The sequence below is a fragment of the Artibeus jamaicensis genome, unplaced genomic scaffold (genome assembly GCF_021234435.1).
Source record: "Artibeus jamaicensis isolate MK-2021 breed Jamaican fruit bat unplaced genomic scaffold, CSHL_Jam_final contig_944, whole genome shotgun sequence".
NCBI classification, from domain to species: Eukaryota; Metazoa; Chordata; class Mammalia; order Chiroptera; family Phyllostomidae; genus Artibeus; species Artibeus jamaicensis.
The window spans coordinates 60,234-81,118 of NW_026522020.1; the positions used below are offsets into that span (position 1 = coordinate 60,234).

General features: G+C 39.8%; 1 protein-coding gene across 2 annotated transcripts in view; it reads left to right on the top strand.

Moving 5' to 3' along the window:
* Nucleotides 1-20,885, top strand: part of LOC119054319 (nuclear body protein SP140-like protein) — a 58,658-nt gene that overhangs the window by 16,896 nt on the left and 20,877 nt on the right. For both annotated transcript variants that reach the window (XM_037152194.2, XM_053655281.1), the window contains 4 exons: nucleotides 1,132-1,275; nucleotides 2,134-2,280; nucleotides 2,994-3,080; nucleotides 15,812-15,865. In XM_037152194.2, the coding sequence (XP_037008089.2) occupies nucleotides 1,132-1,275; nucleotides 2,134-2,280; nucleotides 2,994-3,080; nucleotides 15,812-15,865 (432 nt within the window). The remainder of the gene's footprint in view (nucleotides 1-1,131; nucleotides 1,276-2,133; nucleotides 2,281-2,993; nucleotides 3,081-15,811; nucleotides 15,866-20,885) is intronic.

Sequence of the window (20,885 nt, forward strand, 5' to 3'; positions counted from 1 at the left end):
TGACATCCTAGGCCTTGACCTATATTGCCTGTGCACCTGGCTTCAAAGTCTTCTGCCTCTGTCTTGCTTGGCTATGCTGCAGCCTTGCTTAACATCACATCCAGTGGTAGCCAGCACTACAGTGAAAGGGGCGGGTTAGGGGTGATGAGTGTTCCTCCTGGGCCAGGGTCTCTCACCTGTTGGGTCCCTCACTCAGGACCATGAACACCATGTGAGTCCCGTGCAAATCCTCTCCCCTCGTCTCTGGGGCAACAGGCCTGGAGCTGTTCTAAAACAGCATACGAGGCCTTATTATGTAGCCTCTACTAGGATGTGTTGCTAAAGGAAGGATGTTCTAAGTTAGTAATACATTTTTATAAAAGAAAAAAATTTTTTTCAGAATAATTTTTGAGAGTACCATGATACTTTTAGGAAATTATTTCTAGTCAAAAATGTAATGTTTAAAAACATAAAACATTCAATATATATCAATCAATAGATTGATGATAGATGAAATGAAAAACTTCAAGCTGCACTGAAAATAATGTTTATTCATTCATACACTATTGGGGTTGGTGGGAACAGAGTGGGGTGTGTCAGTGGAATTGATAATGAGCCGAGGAGGTTCACTAAGGGGAAGTGGGTGCACTGGTCCTGGGTGGTTTACTCAGGGGTTCATTCCTTAGCTATCTCTGCCCACTGACCCCTGTGGACTGCTTGCCAGCTCCCTTATACTGCTTTGTGTTCAGTTCCTATCCTGGGAGACACAAGCAAGAGACTGGAGAGTGGGAGCAAGGGAGAAGCCAGGTATTTGTTGTCACTTTCTCAGGCCTCAATTCTGGCAGTAGATGCACCTCTCCATGACACGGCTTCCCATAAAACTGGCCAGCCATAGTCCGGCTTCTACCTACCGGTGAACTTGGCATAGAACCTCATCCTAGAGCCCTCGCATAGCTCCCTATTGACCATTTTTCGGGTTGCTGCATTCTTCCATTTGGGCTTCTCAGCTCTTCCATTAACTGTGTAACCAACCCCCTAGATTAAACTGCCTCTGCTCTAAAAGCTTAGAGATCTTGGCATTTTCCTACTGAACCTTGATTGATGCAGGGAGCAAATAAAATACCTATGCATCAAAATATTGTCTATATACAGCCCCACATGATAAAGAACTCTCAGAGAAACTGTCTGAAATAGAAGAGATAATTGCAATGGAAACAGGTATAACCAGTAACAACAATGATGCACTAGAAAGCCAACAAGCAAATGAACAACGTGCTCAGCAGTGTGATCCAGCAGGTAAGACTAAGTGACTGGGTTTGATGAGTGTGGAGGGGAACAGGCAAGTGGAGGGACTCAGTGTAGTGGATACAGTCACAAGAGTAGAACTTTGGTAATGATGGGAATGCTAAAGATGGAGAAAACATAGACAAAATTGATATAGAAAGGTCATTCACAGGTTATGGAAATAATTAAGAAACCCAATAGGAGAAAGTGGGAAACATTGCAGAGAATGGATAAACTGAAGGTTCACATAGGGCACAGCAGGGTCACATCCAGGATGAGGCAGGAACCCAAAGGCCTGTGAAGAGGATCTCACTGTCAGCACCTCCTGTGCTGTAGACAGCTACTTTGCTTCACCCTGGACCCTGGTGGGCCCTGGTGCACAATGTTATAATAAGTGTAGAGAAATAAGTATTAATAGAAAAAGATATAGAGGGAAACAAATATCAATTAATAGAAAAATAGGGAGATACCAAGAGGACTATGTCAAGAATGAGTAAAGAACAATGAATGAAGAACTGGTGGAGAGAGGACCAAGCATTGTCTGACTGGAGGAGACGGTCTCCACAAAGAGGGCACAAGAGACTGCTCCTAACACCATTGAGAAGTAAGGTGTCCATGGTGATGAAAATGGTCCAGGAACCTTCTCAGATAAAAACAGGCCTCTCCTCTGAAAAGGAGAAACAAAAATAAAAAAACAAAAACCCCAGATTTAAGAGAGGCACAAAAGAAAGGCAGAACATAGCAGCAGGAAAGGAGAGGGTGGGGGAGCTCTCCTTGCAGTGAGATCACAGGGAGAAGGGCTTAATGGTGGTGAGCATGCTCACTCCCTTTTGGGAGACAAGTGAAATTCTTTTTGGAAATTTTGTCTAGGAGCAGAGCTACACAATCATGGAATCCCAGTGAATTCCTGCCCTATAGTACCAGTGGACATAATGAAGAAAAAGTCATTTTTTAGTTCAGAAGTTGAATGGGAAGCCCAAGCAAAGAGTGGTTGTAACAAGGAGTCTGACATAATAGGTAAGGCTGACTGAAGGAGTGTTTGATGTGAATCATGGTAACAGTTGAGGGTCTAGGAAACATCATAAGGCCCATAGAAGCAGTCCTAGTGGCCTTGGTTAGAGGTAGGAAGGGGAGGGGACCAGCACTTATGCAACAAGTTTAGCAGAGAAATGTCCCCTATTATTGCAAAACTCTAAAGGCAGAAATGATCGGTTTAAGTACTGATATCAGAGAGGCTATTTCTATGCAAAAGAGGAAAGTGATGGATGTAGGAGTTAAAGAAAAGGGAGAAAATCCAGAAACCAATATATGCATTGGAGGAGAGAAAATGGGACACATGAAGACAAGGAGAATTATAAAGACATGCCATTACCAGGTGTAATTAGTGGAAATTGTTTGAGCCAATAGGAAAGTGAAGAATTAAAATGAGAATGAAAGAAGGAGTAGAGGGGGCGTGGATATCGGAGGTAGAGTGAGGATGGGGGTGGGAGACAGGGTGACTGTGGGTAAGAAGAGCTGCAGGATGGGCACAGCTGCCTTCTGTGCCTGAATCTCACACCTTTCGTGTAGGACCTGGAGCAACCTGCAGGCCAAACATGTTAGAGCACAGACCAGGGGGAGTGAGTGAACTTAACTTCTAGATCTTCCTAGTGCTCTTATCCTGGGCTTTCCTGTCCATGGGCTCTTTGGCGCCCCCCTGAAACGCTAACAGATTTGTGTCCTCTATGCAGAGATCAGCAGCGAGGACTCCATGGAACGCAGAAATAGGGAAGCGTTCCACCCAGAAGCTTCCGCCTCAGCACTGAAAAGGAAATCTGGTAAGGAAGTGGGAGTTCAAAACTTGGGCTGCAGGAACCTGAACTAACAGCTACTGTTTCCTACAGGCAACTATTGTGAGTTCATCCTGCACCATGGATCCACTTTATCCTTGAATCCCATTCTCTGCATTTTACTTGTCCACTTTGGGAAGTACAGGACAATAAAATATCATATCTATATATGATATATATATATTTGTATTTATATATATATTTATCAATCAATATATATATTTGATGATGAGACTATTTGTTGATGGGTCCTGTTTATATATACATCTATATATTGATTATATAGTAGAAATAGGCTAGCAAAGTAATGAGCTGGTTTTAAAATTAACTAACTGATATAACTATTAAGTGTTAAATTTATACCATTATTTCTAAAGAAAAGAGAATGCTAAATATTTTTTACTGGGAGGCCATATCGTCATCTGATGACAAATTTTTAATATTGTCAAAGATAACTCATTCATCTAGTGTTAGCAGAAATGGATGAAGTGTTTTAAAACCCAGTATTGTTTTTGACAGAGTTCTTCAGCAAGTCATGACATATATAGTGAATTTTTCAAAGGACTTTTGCAAATAGTATCTTACTTTTTCCTTTGCAGCAACCCTGAGGTATATGCAGGATGGACAGTGTCACCCTTGTTTCTAGATGAGCAAACACAATCACATAAATGTTTCAAAGTCTCATGGAGATAATAGCTTCCTGGATTATTTCCTTCGTAAAACTGCAGTTTGAAACAGTTACCAAAATATTGTTTCCCCCATCCTCGGGCAGCAGGAGTGGTCATCAACTCTGCAGCTCTTTGGTAAACAGGCTGGCTGTTGATTTCCTCCTACTTTCACAAAGGATATTGGAAACATGCCATTTAGGAAAACACACTAGGAAATGTTACCTGGTCTTCAGGTTACAAAAGTACAATATTGTAAATCATATATTTATTATAATACCTCGCTATGTGTATCCATGTAAAATATAAGTTTGCTTCAGTTTTTAGAGAGTGCACATTGGGACTTGTGTCTTAGTGTAGGCAAACTGTGATAAAAGGTGGTTTGTAGTAGGTCTAAGGCTCAGACACAAGAGATTACTTCTTAGCTTTGCAAGCAGCTCAAGGGACACTGGTGGGAGAGAGAAGGCTCTCTACCTTGAACGCAAGATGTCCAATGTCTGCCCACATGAGAAACAGCAGATGAAGGAAGTGTGAAATGGCAATAGAAGGGGTAAGAGGAGGAAGAGGGAGAAGGGCAGGAAGGTCAGGTTCAAACAGAGCAGTGGCTTGTCTCTGCTCTGGGGACAGGAAATGGAGCATCACTAATCCACAAAGCAGGTGACTAGTTAGTAGGACAGACTGGGGTGGCCTGGACACAGGTCATTATTTGCATGGGTGTTCAAGATGTTTTTTTTTTTTACTTTTTATTTTATCTTTAGCTTTTATAGTTGTTTCAATTATTTCCTCCTTTGCCCCCCTCCACCCAACTTCCATAATCAATCCCCATGCCATGTTCATGTCCATGGCTCTTCATCTATGTTCCTTGACTAACCCCTTCACCTTCTTTCAAACACTCCCCCACTCCCTCCTCCCCTCTTACCTCTGTCCGTCTATTCCGTGATTCTGTGCCTCTGGTTCTATTTTCTCAAGTTTTCTCATTAGTGAATTTCCTGAGGGACTGTTTTTTTATTATTTCACTCACTGAGTCACATAAAACATCTTATTAATTTGTGCAGTGATCAATATCCTTGACTTTAGAATCAAGTGCTCACCATGCTAATTTGCACAGGATGTGAGTATTAAGGTTGCAGTCCTGGATGACAAGTGTCCATCATCAAAATGTGCAGCTTTGTTTTCCTCATGAATCTTCTTTTGAGCATTCTCTGTGTGTCTTGATCCTATTACTTCTAGGATACTCTTTACCTAAAAATAAAAGGCCTTTCAAAGTGAGAGGAAACAAGCATTTATTTGAGGTCAAAAGAATAGCCTTTCAGGAAAGCACTCATTGACGCAAAAGCCCAGCGTTCTGGTTAGGAGACAGGATCCAAGGGTATTCATTAGAAAGGAAAGGGAAATAATTACATCAACAGAAGGAAGGAATTTCTATTGGTGAATATAAACTAACATAGTGATGCTAATTCTGTGCAGTGTTTAAATGTTTTAGTCAGGTAGTTATCAATCCAGGAGTCATAAAATCTGCTTTCTTGTTATCTTTGAAAATAAGGACACCAAGAACATTGCGTTCTCCTTTGGGATTATTTTCCCATTTTAACAGTGCGAATGCTTCGGGCATAAGAGGTGAAATGCAGTTCTGGGATGGCAGCTGTGACTCCATTTTGAAGTGGCTCCATTTATTTATAATTTTCCAACTTTCAAGATCTTTCCTTCAAAGCATCACTGATTAATGATCAGAAAGCAGTGATCAGTTATTGAAAGCATCATTGGTTCTCCATCGGTAGGTGGCTCATTTGGGATGTGTTATGCCTTTGTTGGTCCCTCATCACCAGAAAGGCTCATTCCCAGGACGTCATGTTCCACACAGGAAGGAAAGTGGTTTTCTCTTTTTTTAGGGGCCTTAGGCCACATTTGAGCAACAAGAGCACCGGAGCAGAGGAAAGCTTTACTGTCGCGTTTCTTTAAAGGAAAACATCTACAGTTTCTGAGTTTCTCATACAAAGTCTCGTAGGCCTCAGAGATTATTTCAAAAACTTTGAACGACCATTATTAGACTGGCGTCTGCATAACGTCTCTGCAAGCAGTCAGCGGAAAATAAAGGGTCATATGGTAACAGTGGGTGCTGCATTTAATTATTTGGCTTATACCTAGATTTTATCTAGTTTCGTTTTTATTTTATCAGAGGTCTTTTATCCAAGAGCAACAAAAGGTATTAAAACAGAGCAAATCTCAATTTGTTCAGCTAAGATATGGCCAAAGACAATTGTATTGTCTAATACAACTCATGCAAGGAAATTTAAACATTTTTCTGGTTGACCATTGCTGGGGTGATCACTGCAATTCCTGTCAAGGGAAAAATATTCTTCTAAACCTTTAATGGGGCTGACATCACCAAGCACTAAACATCCTCTACTATGTGTGTAACCAGTTTTATGTTTTGACCTGTGAAGTAGGTTGAAAGATGATACCCAGCCCTGGCCTGTATGACTCAGTTTGTTGGAGCATCATTCTGTAGATCAAAAGGTGGTGGGTTCAATTCCAGTTAAGGGCACATACCCAGATTGGAAGTTCAGTTCCCAGTGTGGGTGCATTCTAGAAAGCAACTGATCTCTCTCTCTCTCTCTTTCTCTCTCTCTTGCTGTGTGTGTGTGTCTTTAGAATCTCTCTCTTTTTTTTAATCACTTTTCTTTCTGGAGGGGGCCCTACCCTCAGGACCCCTACCCCAATCCACCACAGATGAGAATAAGTCTACCAAGACATGTTCTGCTTGGGGAGGAAAGATGGCCGACCTCTCAAAGGAGAAGGGTCAGGAGCCTATTCCTCAACAGGCTTTTGTTGGGTTTATTTGCATAGGAATACAGGTAAAGCTCATCAATCATTGTCAGGCAGTAATGATCAAACGGTAGATAACATTGAAAGAACTATGAGGTCTTATTTTGAATCACGGTCAGATAGCTAAAGGGCCACAAAACTTTGGGGAAACAAACTCATTTCATGTTTAGACCTTTATCATTTATATTGAGGTGTATTGGCAAAGTAGATTTTACAGGATTTTATGCATTTTTTTTAGGCCCAATCACCCTGGAAACCTGCCCTTTCCAGCACAGGGCTGAACTCACCTCCGGCATTGTTTCAGGCTTAAGTCGAGCAGGGGAAGTAAGGCAGCCAAGAGATTAGAAGATTTCTTGCAGACAGAATGATGACTCGGGCTATGTCAAAGCTGAGGGGCAAGGGTCCATCACCCCCTTTTTCTGTAGCACCCCACGTTCTTCCCTGAGGGCCCTTTTGCAACTGTGACTGTCTTTGGTCATCCCTCCCTTGAGGAATCTTACCTGTCATTGGCTAACCAGTCATCCACCTGGGGCCAAGCAGGGTGAAGTGAAAGGGGACAGAGGTGGCACCCCTACAGGGAAAACAAGCTTTGTCTCCTTAATAGCTATGGTCCCAAGGTCTTTTTACTCAGCCTTAGCCATGAGGGGTTACAGTTTCTGAAACCAGGCAGGGCAGTTCCCAACATCTTTCTTTAAAAAGTTCATCATTTCTCAAAATGTTCTTGAGTAAGGATAAAAAAAAAAAGTGATGCCCAATGTTACCTTTCCAGACAGAAATTAAGGGTAAAAAGGACAGAATAACTATTATAGTGAGTGCTTGGCCTCATGTCATTTGTGAGACAAGAAGGAACTAAGGTAAGGAAAAAACAAATATGAAGGTGCTGATTATCCAGGTCTGGTCCAGCATCTGCATTAGTTGTCCATAACAGATATCATCTGGTTCACTTCTTATTAATTTTATGTTTTAATTCTGCACCCAGGCCTCATTTTTGTATAATAATTTATATCTTTATCATACCCACTATTCTGTGGAATCTATAAAAGCCAAGTAAAATTTTGCTTCTGCATAATAGTGTCATTTTTTTTAATCCTTACCCAAGGATATATTTTTTACATGATTTTCAGAAAAAGGAAGGGAGAGAGAAACAACGACATGGGAGAAAACCATCAATCAGTTGCCTCCCATATGAGGCCCTGACTAGGTATCATACCCACAACCTAAGTACAATATGTTCCCTGAGTGGGAATCAAACCCATGACCTTTTTGTGTATGGGACCATGCTCCAACCAGCTGAGCAACCCAGCTAGGGCTAAAAAATAGCGTCACTTTTGTGCAGCCTCAAATAAACATTTGATTCTAGACTACATTGTTACGAGGAAATGCATCAAATCAGCTATTCTTAACCCAGCACATTTTATTGTGATATAAAGCAGTACTGTATTTTCAGTATTTTATTTATTATTTTTAATTGAATTTATTCAAGTGCCATTGGTTCACAAAACCATATAGGTTTCACGTGTACAACTCAATAAAACATCATCTGCATACTGCATCATGTCCCCATCACCCCAAGGAAAGCCTCTTTCCCTCCTCATTTCCACCCACCCCCCCCACTTTGCCCACCTCCACCCATCCTCTACCCTCCTTTTTCTCTGGTTATCACCATACTGTTTCCTGTCTATGTGTTATGTATGTATGTTCTTTGACTGATCCCTTCACTTTCTTTCATCCAGTCCCCCCAACCCTGTCCCTCTGAAAGCTGTCAATCTGTTCCATAAATCCATGCTTCTGTTTCTATTTTGTTCATCAGTTGATTTTGGTCATTAAATTCTACATATAAGTGAAATTATATGGTATTTGTCTTTCTTGTGAAAATTGGTGTTTGTGGCTTGTTTCACTTAGCATACTTTCCCAGTCTACCTATGCTGTCTCAAAAAGTAAAATTTCCTTCTTTTTTACAGCCACATAGTATTCCATCATATAAATGTATCACAGCTTTTTTATCCACTCTTCTTGGCTATTATAAATAACAATGCAGTGAACATAGGAGTGTATATATTCTTTTGAATTCTTCTAAATTCTTTTGAATTCTTCAAAATTCTTTCGAATTACTGTTTCAGGATTCTTAGACTATACTCCCAGATGTGGGATCATTGGGTCTACGGGCAGTTTCATTTTTAATTTTTTAAGGAAACCTCCTACTGTATTCCACAGTGGCTGCACCAGTCTGCATTCCCACCAACTGTGCACAAGGATGCCCTTTTCTCCACATCCTCACCAGCACTCGTTTCTTGATTTACTGATAGTCATTCTAACTGGTGTGAGGTGATATCTCATTGTGGTTTTAATTTGCATCTCTCTGATGATTAGTGACACTGAGCATTTTGTCTTATGTCTATAGGCCATCCCTATGTCCTCTTTGGAGAAGGATCTATTCAGATCCTTTGCCCATTTTAAAATTGGATTGTTGTCTTCATGGTATTGCATTGTATAAGTTCTTTATATCGGGGTCCCCAACCCCTGGGCCACAAATGAGTACCAATCTGTAGCCTGTTAGAAGCTGGGCCGCACAGCAGGAGGTGAGCCACTGGTGAGGGAGTAAGGCTCTCATTACCTTTACCACCTGAGCTCTACCACCTGTTGCGGTGACAGACAAGCAAGCAAAGCTTCATTAAAACCTGAGTTTCAGCCCCTCTTCCACCCCCACCCTGTTCATAGAAAAATTATCTTCCATGAAACCAGTCACTGGAGCCAAAAAGGTTAGGGACCACTGCTACATATTTTGAAAATTAACTCCTTATCTGATGTGTCATTGGCAAATATGTTCTCTCATGCAGTGGGTTCACTGTTCATTTTGTTGGTGGCTTCTTTTGTTGTGCAGAAGCTTTTGAGATTGTTGTAGTCTCATTTGTTTCTTCTTTGTTTCTCTTGCTTAAGGTGATACATTGTCAAAAATACTGCAATGAAAGATGTCTGAGATTTTACTCCCTGTGTTTTATTCTAAGATTTTTATGGTTTTGCAACTTACACTTAAGTCTTTTATGCATTCTGAGTTTATTCTTGTGTATAGTGTAAGTTAGTGATCTAGTTTCATCTTTTTTGCACATACTAGTCTAATTTTCCCAATGCCATTTATTGAAGAAACTGTCTTTACTCCATTGTATGTTCATACCTCCTTTATCAAATATTAATTGACTATAAAAGTGTGGGTTTATTTCTGGGCCCTCTGCTCTGTTCTATTGATCTATATGCCTTTTCTTCTGCCAGTACTAGGCTGTTTTTATTACAAGAGGCTTGTAGTATAGTTTGATATCAGATATTATGATACTTCCAACTTTGTTCTACTTTCTCAAGAATGCTCAGGCTATTTGAGATCTTTTTAGGTTCCATATAAGTTTTTGAAATATTTGTTCTAGATTTGTGAAATATGCCACTGGTATTTAAATAGGAATTTCATTGAATCTATAGATTGTTTTGGGTAGTGTGGACATTTTAATGACATTAATTCTTCCACCCCATAAACATGGTATATGCTTCCACTTATTTGTATCTTTCCCAATTTCTTTCTTCAATGTTCTATAACTGTCTGAGTACTGGTCTTTTACCTCTTTGGTTCAATTTTTCCTAGGTACCTTTGGTTGAGATAGTAAATGGGAATGATTTTTTTTATTTCTCTTAATAATTCAACATTGGCATATAAAAATACCACCTAATTCTGCATATTAATTTTGTATCCTCCTACTTTTCTGAATTTGTTTGTTAGAGCTACAGTTTTTTGATGGAATGTTTAGTGTTTTCTATATATAATATGTCATCTTCAAATAATGACTATTTTACTTCTTTCTTTCTAATTTAGCTGCATTTTATTTCTTTCTCTTATCTGATGCTATGGCCGAGACTTACAGTACTATGTAGAATAAGAGTAGTGAAAGCAGACATCCCAGTCATGTTCATGATCTTATGGAAAATACTTGTAGTCTTTGTACATCAAGTGTGATATTGGCTGTGGTTTTGTCATATACAGTCTTTATTATGTTGAAGTGTGATCTCTCTATTCCTGCTTTACTGAGAGTTTTCATCATAAATGGGTGCTGGATTTTATTGAATCTTTTTCTGCATCTTTTGATAGGATCATGTGATTTTTCCCTTCATTTTGTTTATGTGATGTATTACATTTAGTGATTTGCAAATATTGTACCAACTTTGCATCCCTGGAATAAATCCCAAGGATTTGGGTTGCTAATACTTAGTTGAGGATTTATAATTTTAGTGTCTATGTTCATCAAGAATATTGGCCTACAAAGTGTCTTTATCTAGTTTTGGAATTGGGATGATATCAGCCTTAATTAAAAAGAGCTGGGAAGTCTTTCCTTCTCTTGAATTTTTTGTAATAGTTTGAGAAGGATAGGTGTTAGTTCTCCTTTGAATGTTCATTCAAAGGTGAATGTTCTCCTTTGAAAATTCACCTATGAAGCCATCTGGTCCAGAACTTTTATTTGCTGAGAGTGTTTTGATTACTGCTTCAATTTCATTCATTGTAAACTGTCTATTCAGGTTTTCTGATTCTTCTTCATTTAATTTTGGAAGATTATACGTTTCTATGAATTTATCTGTTTCACTCGGGTTGTCCAATTTATTGGCATATAGTTGTTCATAGTATTTTCTGACAATCTATGGTGTCAGTTGTCACTTCTCCTCTTTTATTTCTGAATTTTCTTATTTGGGTCCTTTCTCTGTTTTTCTTGATGAGCCTGGTTAAAAGTTATTAATCTTGTTTATCTTTTCAGAGATCCTGCTTTTGGCTTCATTGATTTTTTGTTTGTTTGTTTGTTTGTTTTTGTATTTTGTTTAGTTTTTTGTCTCTATGTCCTTTATGTTTGCTCTCATCTTCATTGTTTCTTTCGTTCTACTTACTCTGGACTTTGTTGTTCTTTTTCTAGTTCTTTCAGGCACAGGGTTAGATTGTTTATTTGAGATTTTTCTTGCTTCTTGAGGTAGACCTAGAATGCTCTGAACTTCCCTCCCAGGACTGCTGTCTTCCTTGACCTCATTGTTAACCCATTTATCATTTACTGACATGTGCTTTAACCTCCATGTGTTTGAATGTTTGTTGGGAGCAGTGGGGGTGTAGTTGTAGTTGATTTCTAGTTTCATACCACTGTGGTCAGAGAAGACACTTAATATGATTTCAATTTTCTTGAATTTGTTAAGATTTATTTTGTGTCCTAACATGCGGTCTATCTTTGAGACTGTTCTGTGTGCACTTCAGAAAAATGTATGTTCTGCCACTTTGGGATGAAGTGTTTTGTAAATATCACTTAAACCTATTCAATCCAGTGTGACACTTAATGTTGTTGTTGTTGCCCTGTTGACTTTTTTCTTTGCCTGTAACACCTAGCAATTGATAACGGTGAGGTGCTAAAACCCCATACTAAGATTGTATTGCTGTGATCTCTCCATTAATGTACTCCAAAATTTTCTTTATATATTTAGTTGTTCCTATGTTGGGTGCATATATGTTTACAAGGGTTATATCTTCTTGATGGATCAATCCCTTTAGTATTACATAGTGACCTTTTTTGTCTATTGTTATGGCCTTTGTTTTAAAGTCTACTTTTTCAAATACAAGTATTGCTACCCCATTTTGGGGTGTTTTTTGCTTCCATTTGAGTGGAATCTAACCCTACACTTTCAGTCTGTGTGTATCTTTGGTTCTGAGGTGGGTCTCTTGTAGACAGCATATATATGGGGCAAGTTTTCTCATCCATTCAACTACTCTATCTCTTTTGAGTGGAGCATTTAATCCATTTACATTTAAAGTTATTATTTTTAGGTACGTATGTATTGCCATTTTATTCTTTATACCTATGTTGCTCTCTTTTTTCCTTCTTATAGAAGGCCTTTTAACATCTTTTGCTATATTAATTTGGTAGTAATGAATTTCTTTTAGGCTTTTTTTTGTCTTGGAAGCTCTGTATTTCACCTTCAGTTTAAATAATAGCCTTGCTGAATAGAGTAGTCTTTGTTGCAGGTTCTTGCTTTTCATTAATTTTAGTATTTCATGCCAATCCATTTGGCCTGAAGTGTTTATGTTGAGAAGACAGCTAGAAGCCTTATAGGAACTCCCTTGTAGATAGCTAAAACTAACTGTCTCTCCCTTGCTGCCTTTAAGATTCTCTCTTTGTCTTTAACCTTCGGCATTTTAATTATGATGTGTCTTGATGTGGGCCTCTTTAGGTTCAATCTGATTGGGGCTCTCTGTCCTTCCTGAAGTTGTGTTACTTTTTCTTCACCAAGTTAGGGAAGATTTCAGCCATTATTTCTTCAACGGGTTCTCTATTTGTTCCTCATTCTTTTCTCCTTCTGGTATCTCAGTGATGTGGATGTTGTTACCCTCAATGTTAGCCTTTCCTCATTTTTTAATATTTTATTTTCTTTTTGGTGCACTGTTTGGTGCTTATTATCTTGTCCTCTGAATCACTGATTCAGTCCTCTACTTCATCTAACCTGCTGTTGATTCCTTCTAGTGTATTCATTTCAAATATTGTAGTCTTCATTTCTGACTGCTTCTTTTCTATGGTTTATATTTCCCTTTTAATGCTTACTATCTCTTTGTTTAAGCTCTTACCAAAATCATTTATTCTTCCCTAAGGTCCTTGAAAAGCCTTACAACCATTGCTTTAAACTCTGCATCTGGTATTTTGTTTGCTTCCATTTCATTTAATTCTTTTTCTGGGGATTTCTCTTTACTTACACTTGTAGCATATTTCATTGTCTCCCCATTTTGGCTATGTGTGTTAGGAAGATCTACTATGACTTCCAAACTTGTTGTGATGGCTTTATAATGGAGGTGTCTTATTGGGCTCAGTGTCACACTCTTCCTGATTACATGAGTTCCATGGTCCAGGAATGTTTTTTGCAGATTATGCACACCATCCTGTTGTACAATAGTTGGTCTTGAATAACGTTGGCCCCCTTGCAAGTAGAGTTATACCTTCAGGCTGGCTGACTGTAAAGGTAAGCCTTGAACACCATGTAGGGGACGCTGTGCAAGGGCTGCCCCTGAAGAGCAGTTGTTCCCAGCAGAGTCTGTTGCCTGCCAGAATCTTTTTGTGTGTGCCATTTATATGGCTACTTGGGTCAAGCTCTGGCATGGTCTGAAGCCCATAACGGGCTGCACTGGTTCTGGGTCCCCTTGGGAAGGGTTCAAGCACAGGTCAATTTCAGATATATGTGTGTAAGCAGCCTTGGGCTACCTGTCTGGAGTTACTACACTGTTAATTGTTTGTGGCTGTGTCTGCTGGACCTGGGTATGCAAGGGAGGCACCAGTCTGTGTAAAAGGATCAGCTTCCCCCAACATAAAGCTGAGGGTAGATATGTAAAAGGACTGAGGTTTCCTGAGGTTTGCCTTTACCTCTCAGGTACTCCACCTCCCCCCGCGGTAGCCTGATCTCTCTCCAGTGCCTTCTGAAGAAAAACTGTAATGTTGCCCCAGGCTGAGCACAAACGCTTCCACATGTAGTGAGCTCAGTAGTTAATAGCAACCAAGGTTAAAAGGATAGGGCTAGTGGGTCACCTACTTGAGGATCACACAGTCAGGCACTCAATGAAGGGAAAGTGGCCACTACTTCAGAGCCAAAACACTCAGTCTCTGCCAGAGTCTCCAAGTCTAGTTTCTCTTGGAGGGGCTTGCTGTAGGCTCAGATTGGGTACAACCAACCATCTCCTCTGTAGGAGCAAGCTAAGCTGCCCCAGAATCAGGGCAGCAGATTGAAAGATTATCTCAGTAAAGGTGTTTCTAGCCCAACCCACAGAGGGGACTAAGTATTTTGTCCTTGTCCCAGACAGTGTCCTCCAAAAGACTTACCCTTTGAAGTCCCAGCCACTCTCCCTTCCCCTCCCAGAACTGAGGAGCAGATGATCTGGGAATTGGCAGAGCTGATTCTAACAGTCTCCCATTGGGAGTGGTGCCCACAAGCCTGTAGGATGGCCACTTCTTGCACATCCTTGTGTAGTACCAGCTGAGTTCACACAGGAGATATAAGTGGCTCTCCCCCAACCCTGTGGTGTAGCCACACATTCTATCCTCAACTCATCTGGTTCCTGGACAAAAGCTTCCCAGGATACACAGCCTGAAAGTCCCAGCTCTGCAGCTATCTGGTCCCTTTGCATCACTGAACTCAGCAGAATGGTGCCGGCCAAGTCATTCAACATGTAGGAGGTGGTATCAGCTATGTGTTCAATGACGGGGAGATGAGCCCTCTTTCCAAAACCACACAGGTTGATCATTGTCTGAATTTCCACCAAGAATCTCTCCAGGAAAAGAGGACCATAAAAGTCAATGCTTACTGTAGCCAGAAGACCCCCCTGCAGGACCCAAGGACAGCTGATTGGGTTCACCAGCAGCCAGGCATTGCACTCCGCAGGATGGTGCTATAATAAGAGGAGTGCTTATCCCTGAAACGGCAGTGTCTGGGTCTCCCAGGTGGACTGCATCCCCACTGATTTTCACCACCACACACTATGCAGGCTCCTTTTACCATTTTTCTTATCCTGGGTTAGGGATCTCTATGTATGGTTGAGACCTCATACTCTTGGGGAAAAAAAGGTTTGCAGCCACAATATCCCTCTGGCTGCTGCTAGGCCTGGATGCAGAATCTAGCCCTTTTCACATCTCTGCCCCTCTTACCAATCACTATGTGACTTCTTCTATAAATCTTTGGTTATGATCTTTCAGTTCAGCTTGGTTATTCAGGTTGATTGGGGCTGGGAGGAGTTGAGTGTAGTTTCTGCCTACTCTGTAGCCATCTTTGAATCCACCAACCCAGCACGTATTTTTTATAGAAGTCTGTCTTCCAGCACGTCACAGGTTTATACAGTGATTTTGTACAAACTTTCACACAAATGTCCTCATAATAATCATAAGATCTAAGCAGGGTATGATACTGGTTCCTACCTCTGAGTACAAAGTATGTAAAAGTATTTTTCAAATTGCTACTATGAAGTATAGGAAGACCCAGGGCCAATGCTGAAGTAATGCTTCAATTTTAGTAGGTTTTCAGTAACTCAACAACAATTTAAAAATTCTCAAAAAAATAAAAATAAGAAGAGAAACAATAAATCAAACACCCTTATAAACTCAAGCCTCCTGCAGTTTTAATTATCCTAAAATATGTAACTTTTATTTATTCATTTCTGTTTTCTCACCACCACCTGTTATTTTGTAGGTATTGTGGATTCTGAAAACAGCTCCACTTCAGAAAAGACCAAGAGGAAAAGAAGTAAGAATAAGATTTTACTTGCTTTTGATGTGAGCAGTAAGATTTATAATGCCAGTATGTTGTTGTTGTTGTTGTTAATTTACAATACTGTGGTTGGTAGAATGATGGCTCCTCAAAGTTGTCTATGTTCTCATTCCTAGAACCTATAATCTGTTATCTCACGTGGCAAGTAGATTTTACAGATATGATTAAACTAGGGACTTTGAGATGGGGGGGATGATCCTGGATCACCTGGATGGCCCCAATACACTTTCATAGGCCTTTAGAAGTGAAGAGCCTCTCTTGGCTGTGGAGGGAGGAAGCAGTGACTATGGAGAAATGGTCAGAGAGGTGCAATATCACTGGTTCTGCAGATAGAGTGGGGACTAGGGAATGGGGGGACCTTAAGAAGGTGGAAAAATCAAGGAAACAGATTGTCTCCTACAGCCTCTAGAAAGGAATGAAGCTCTGCTAAAAAACTTGATTTTATCCCCAGTGAGGTTATGTCAGAATTCTGATATTATTGTAAGATGATAAGTTGTGTTGTTTTAAGACATATTTGTAGTAAACTCTTATGGCAGCAATATGGAAATAATAAAGACATTGGTTCTTAAAAGGGGGGTATGGCTATAAAGCATTCCTAAAAATGTTATGGGCAGAGAGAAGAGGCTGGAAGAATTTTAACTTGAATGGTTACAAAATCCTAGATCGAGCAGTTTGTAGAACATGGGTGCTGAAGATTTAGTGAGGACTCAGCAAGAGGGACGACCATGAGAACAACAACCTTTGTTGTCTCAGAAAATACAAAATCATCCTGAACAGCACAAATATGGAGGTTTCAAGGTATGACTGCTGAGGGCTCAGAAGGAAATAAGAACATGTTTTAGAAAACTAAAGGAAGAAGGTTCTCATTACACAGTCACAAAAATTACAACCAGATCCTTTTCTGCAGTTATGTGGAAAGCAGAACTTTCTGGACATACACTAAGGAGATTTCTAGGTGATGATGATGCAGCTGTTTTGTTTTTGCTGCTTAGAGTAAAATGTGAGAAAAAAGAGATAAACTGAGGGTGAAATTGTGAGGCAAAATAAATCAAGATGTGATAATTTGGAGAAGTCTGAGCCTATTTTGGTTGAAAAAGATGTTAAAATTAGAAGATCCACTGTCAGGCAAGTGTGTTCTGTAGAATTACTAAGAGTGTGGCTGTACAACTTTCTGCTAGAACCTCAGAAGTAGCAAAGAGCCAGAGTATTCAGTCACAGAAAGGTGCTTTGATGAGATGATGTGTGTGACTCAGATCCCTTCAGCCATCTCAGCATAAGCCAAAAATAGGTATGTGGTTATGTAGGGAAGATCCGTGGAGGAGCCTTTTGTCTAATGGAGCAGATCCCCATGACATATACGGGAGACCTGTTTGGTTCTCAACTATCTTATGCCAACAGAAACAGAGCTGTCCATGTGTAATCCCTGGAACCTGCAACCTGATTCTTTACATGGAGAAGGAGACTTTGAAAATGTGATTAAGTAAATGATCTTGAGATGGGAGGTTATCCTGGATAATCTGGGTGGCCCTGGTGCCCCAATCAAATTAGATAGGTCCTTAAAAATCAGAAAACCTTTCCTGCTGTGCAGAAGGGTAAGTGCCTATGGAAGAACAATCAGAGAGCTGTGATGTGGCTAATATTTACAGATGAAGACAAGGGGACGATGAGCCAAAAAGTGAGGGCAGACTTCAGAAGCTGTAACACAATTACAATTGCATTACATATCTAAGTAAAACTATTCACGTGTTATTTTTTTACTTTAATTCAGTCCATTATGCACTAGACATTATAACCATTTGACATTTTTCCAATAACTATGAAAAGTTTTATTTCATTCCTGTCTTAATTTACATTACCATAATTTTAGTGTATTTGAACATTTTTCATTGGTTATTAATTATTTGTTTTTCTTCTTCTACAAATGCCTGGATATGCCTTACCAGTGCTGCTGTTATGTTGGTCATTTTTTTCAAAACCATGCTGAACGAGAATAGGTATGCCAATATATTACATAGGTTATATTTTACATATGTTAATATTTTGCCTCATTTGTTGATTATTTTTAGTTTCTAGTATGATATTTTGTCCTAAATAAGTTTTATAATTCTATAAAATTTTAAATATGTCAAAATTTTCCTTAATGGTTTCTAGGTTTCACAAAACTTACAAAAATATTTTTCATCTCAAGATTTTAAAAATATATCACATTTGCTTCTATAATATCTTATATATTTACTACTGTTTAATACTTACATCTGTAATTCACATAGGATTCACCACTTTGTGTATGATATGCAACAGTAGTTACAAGAATTACCCCAACACTTTTTCTTCATGAATTGAAACACCCTTTCATGTGCCTTTCCTTGTATTTATGGACTTGTGAATAGTGTTCTACTCTGAAAAATTGATCTGCTTATAACTCAGTACCAAATTGGTTTAATTACAAAGATTCAATGTAAAATCTGCTTCTCCTACTTATTATGTTTTCTGTTGCAAAAAAGAAAAGATACATTGACAGAAAAAACCTGAGATTTCAAAAGTTCAGTGACACTGATCTTCTGTGGCTTTAAAACCTAATCAAGATTTTCTCTTAAAACCATCCCAATTCCTTTGGGAATTTAAAAGTACAATAAAGTGGCAGCATAGGTAAACATGGCTCACCTCCTTGCACAACCACATCAAAATTGCAACTAAAACATAGAACAACCATCACTCGGAACCATCAGAAATTGAGTTAAATGGAAGTCTGACAACTACAGAATTAAAGAAATCACATCCATGAAGACTGGTAGGAGGGGCAGAGACATGGAATGGACTGGTCTCACACCCATGTGTGGTGAATAAAAATTTGGGAGGGATATCTTAGCAGCAAGGAGTCACAGGCCTATAGCAGATTCCCCAGCCCAGGGTTCCAATGTCAGGAAAATAAGTCCCCATAACTTCTGGCTGCCAAAACCAGTGGGGATTGAGTTGGCAGAAGAAACTGGAGTTCCAAGCAGTCCTTCTTAAATATCTGATTAGGATTCACTAATCAGATAATTAGGATTGGTGAATCCTAATCAGACTCACTCCCTCTAAGCTCTAGCACCAGGTTAGCAGCTTGAAAGGTACTAGTGGCATATAGAGAGGACCTGAAGTGCCCAGCATCAAGGCAAAAGGTGGGGGACAGCATTCTCCCAGAGAGGAAGCAGAGGTCATTGTCTCTTTTCTGAACCCTCCCTAAACAGAGCAACAGAGCCAGCAGGCAAGTACCATATCTGAGACTCCATCAACCTGGCTGACCCTGTTTTCCCCACCCCGAAGATACCCTGAGACTCTCCCACCAAACTTACGGCCCACCCAAGCTGTTAAGAGTGACTTTTCCACATGAATAGCTGGTCTTGGCTCATGATTCCTAACTTCCTAAATCCTCTCAAACAAGTGACAACTGGTCTCAATGAGCCTCCAGACTCCATATTTCTTGCTAAGTGGACCCAGGCCCAGCACTGGAGGTATAGCTTGGCTTCACCTGGGAATCTCCAAGCCCAGCACAAGTAACAGCCATCTAAAATTGTTTTATAGCTCATGCAGGGTGGTCCGAGGCAGACCACAGGTAGAAACTGACGTTGGCCTGCACCACCTGGGAAACCCCAGAGCCTGAGTATCCAGTAGACAGCTACAGACTATTTCAGAACACCATCACCTACCCATGCACAGCTGAGCCTTTACGAAGGGCAGACATTGGCACACAGCCAGTCCTTGCAGTTGACTGGCCTAGGTAAATAGTTCTCATTGACCTGCCAACAGAAATCAAGGCTCAACTACAAGAGGAGGGGTTACTCAACTACATGAAGGGTGCCCCTGGAGTACCCAGCTTGGGTGATAGGGAAGACTATACCATCGGACCCTACAGGATCTCTACTACATTAGGCCACACTACCAAGACATGGAGTCAAGCAGCTCTACCTAGTACATAGAAACAAACACAGGGGGGGCAGCCAAAATGGAGAACTAAAGAAATGTGGCCCAAATGAAAGAACAGAACAAAACTCCATAAAAAAAACTATAACAAAATGGAGATAAGCAATCTATCAAGTGCAGAGTTCAAAACATTTTTTATAAGGATGCTCAAGGAACTTAGTGAGGACTTCAACAGCATAAAAAATATCCAGTCAGAAATGAAGGATACACTAATTGAAATAAAGAACAATTTACAGGAAATCAAGAGTAGAGTGGATGAAGCTGAGAATCAAATCAATGATTTGGAATATAAGGAAGCAAAAAACAACCAATTGGAACAAGAAGAAAAAAATCCAAAAAAAGGAGAATAAGCAGTTTCTAAGACAACTTCTAGCATTCCAACATTTGCATCATAGGGGTACCAGAAGGAGAAGAGAAAGAGCAAGAAATTAGAAATCTATTTGAAAAAAATAATGAAAGAAAACTTCCCTAATCTGTTGAAGGAACTAGACATGCAAGTCCAGGAAGCACAGAGAGTCCCAAACAAGATGCATACAAAGAGGCCCACTCCAAGACACATCATATTTAAAATGTCAAAAGTTAAAGAGAAAATCTTAAAAGCAGCAAGAGGAAAGCAGTTAGTTACCTACAGTGGAATTCTCATAAGACTTCCAGCTGATTTCTCAAAAGAAATTAGACAGGCTAGAAGGGATTGGCAAGAAATATTTAAAATCATGGAAAACAGGGACCTATAGCCAAGATTGCTCTACCCAGGAAAGTTATCATTTAGAATCAAAGGGCAGATAAAGAGCTTCCCAGAAAAGAAAAAACTAAAGGAGTTCATCATCACCAAACCATTATTATATGAAATGTTAAAGGGACTTATTTTTTAAAGATCAAAACTATGAACAATAAAATGGCAATAAATAAGCAAATGAGAAGAGCAGAGATAGAATCATGAATATGGAGAGCATTTTGATGGTTGCCAGGTGGAGCAGGGTGTGTGGAAACAGGTGAAGGAATAAGGGATTAAGAAGTACAAATATGTAGTTGC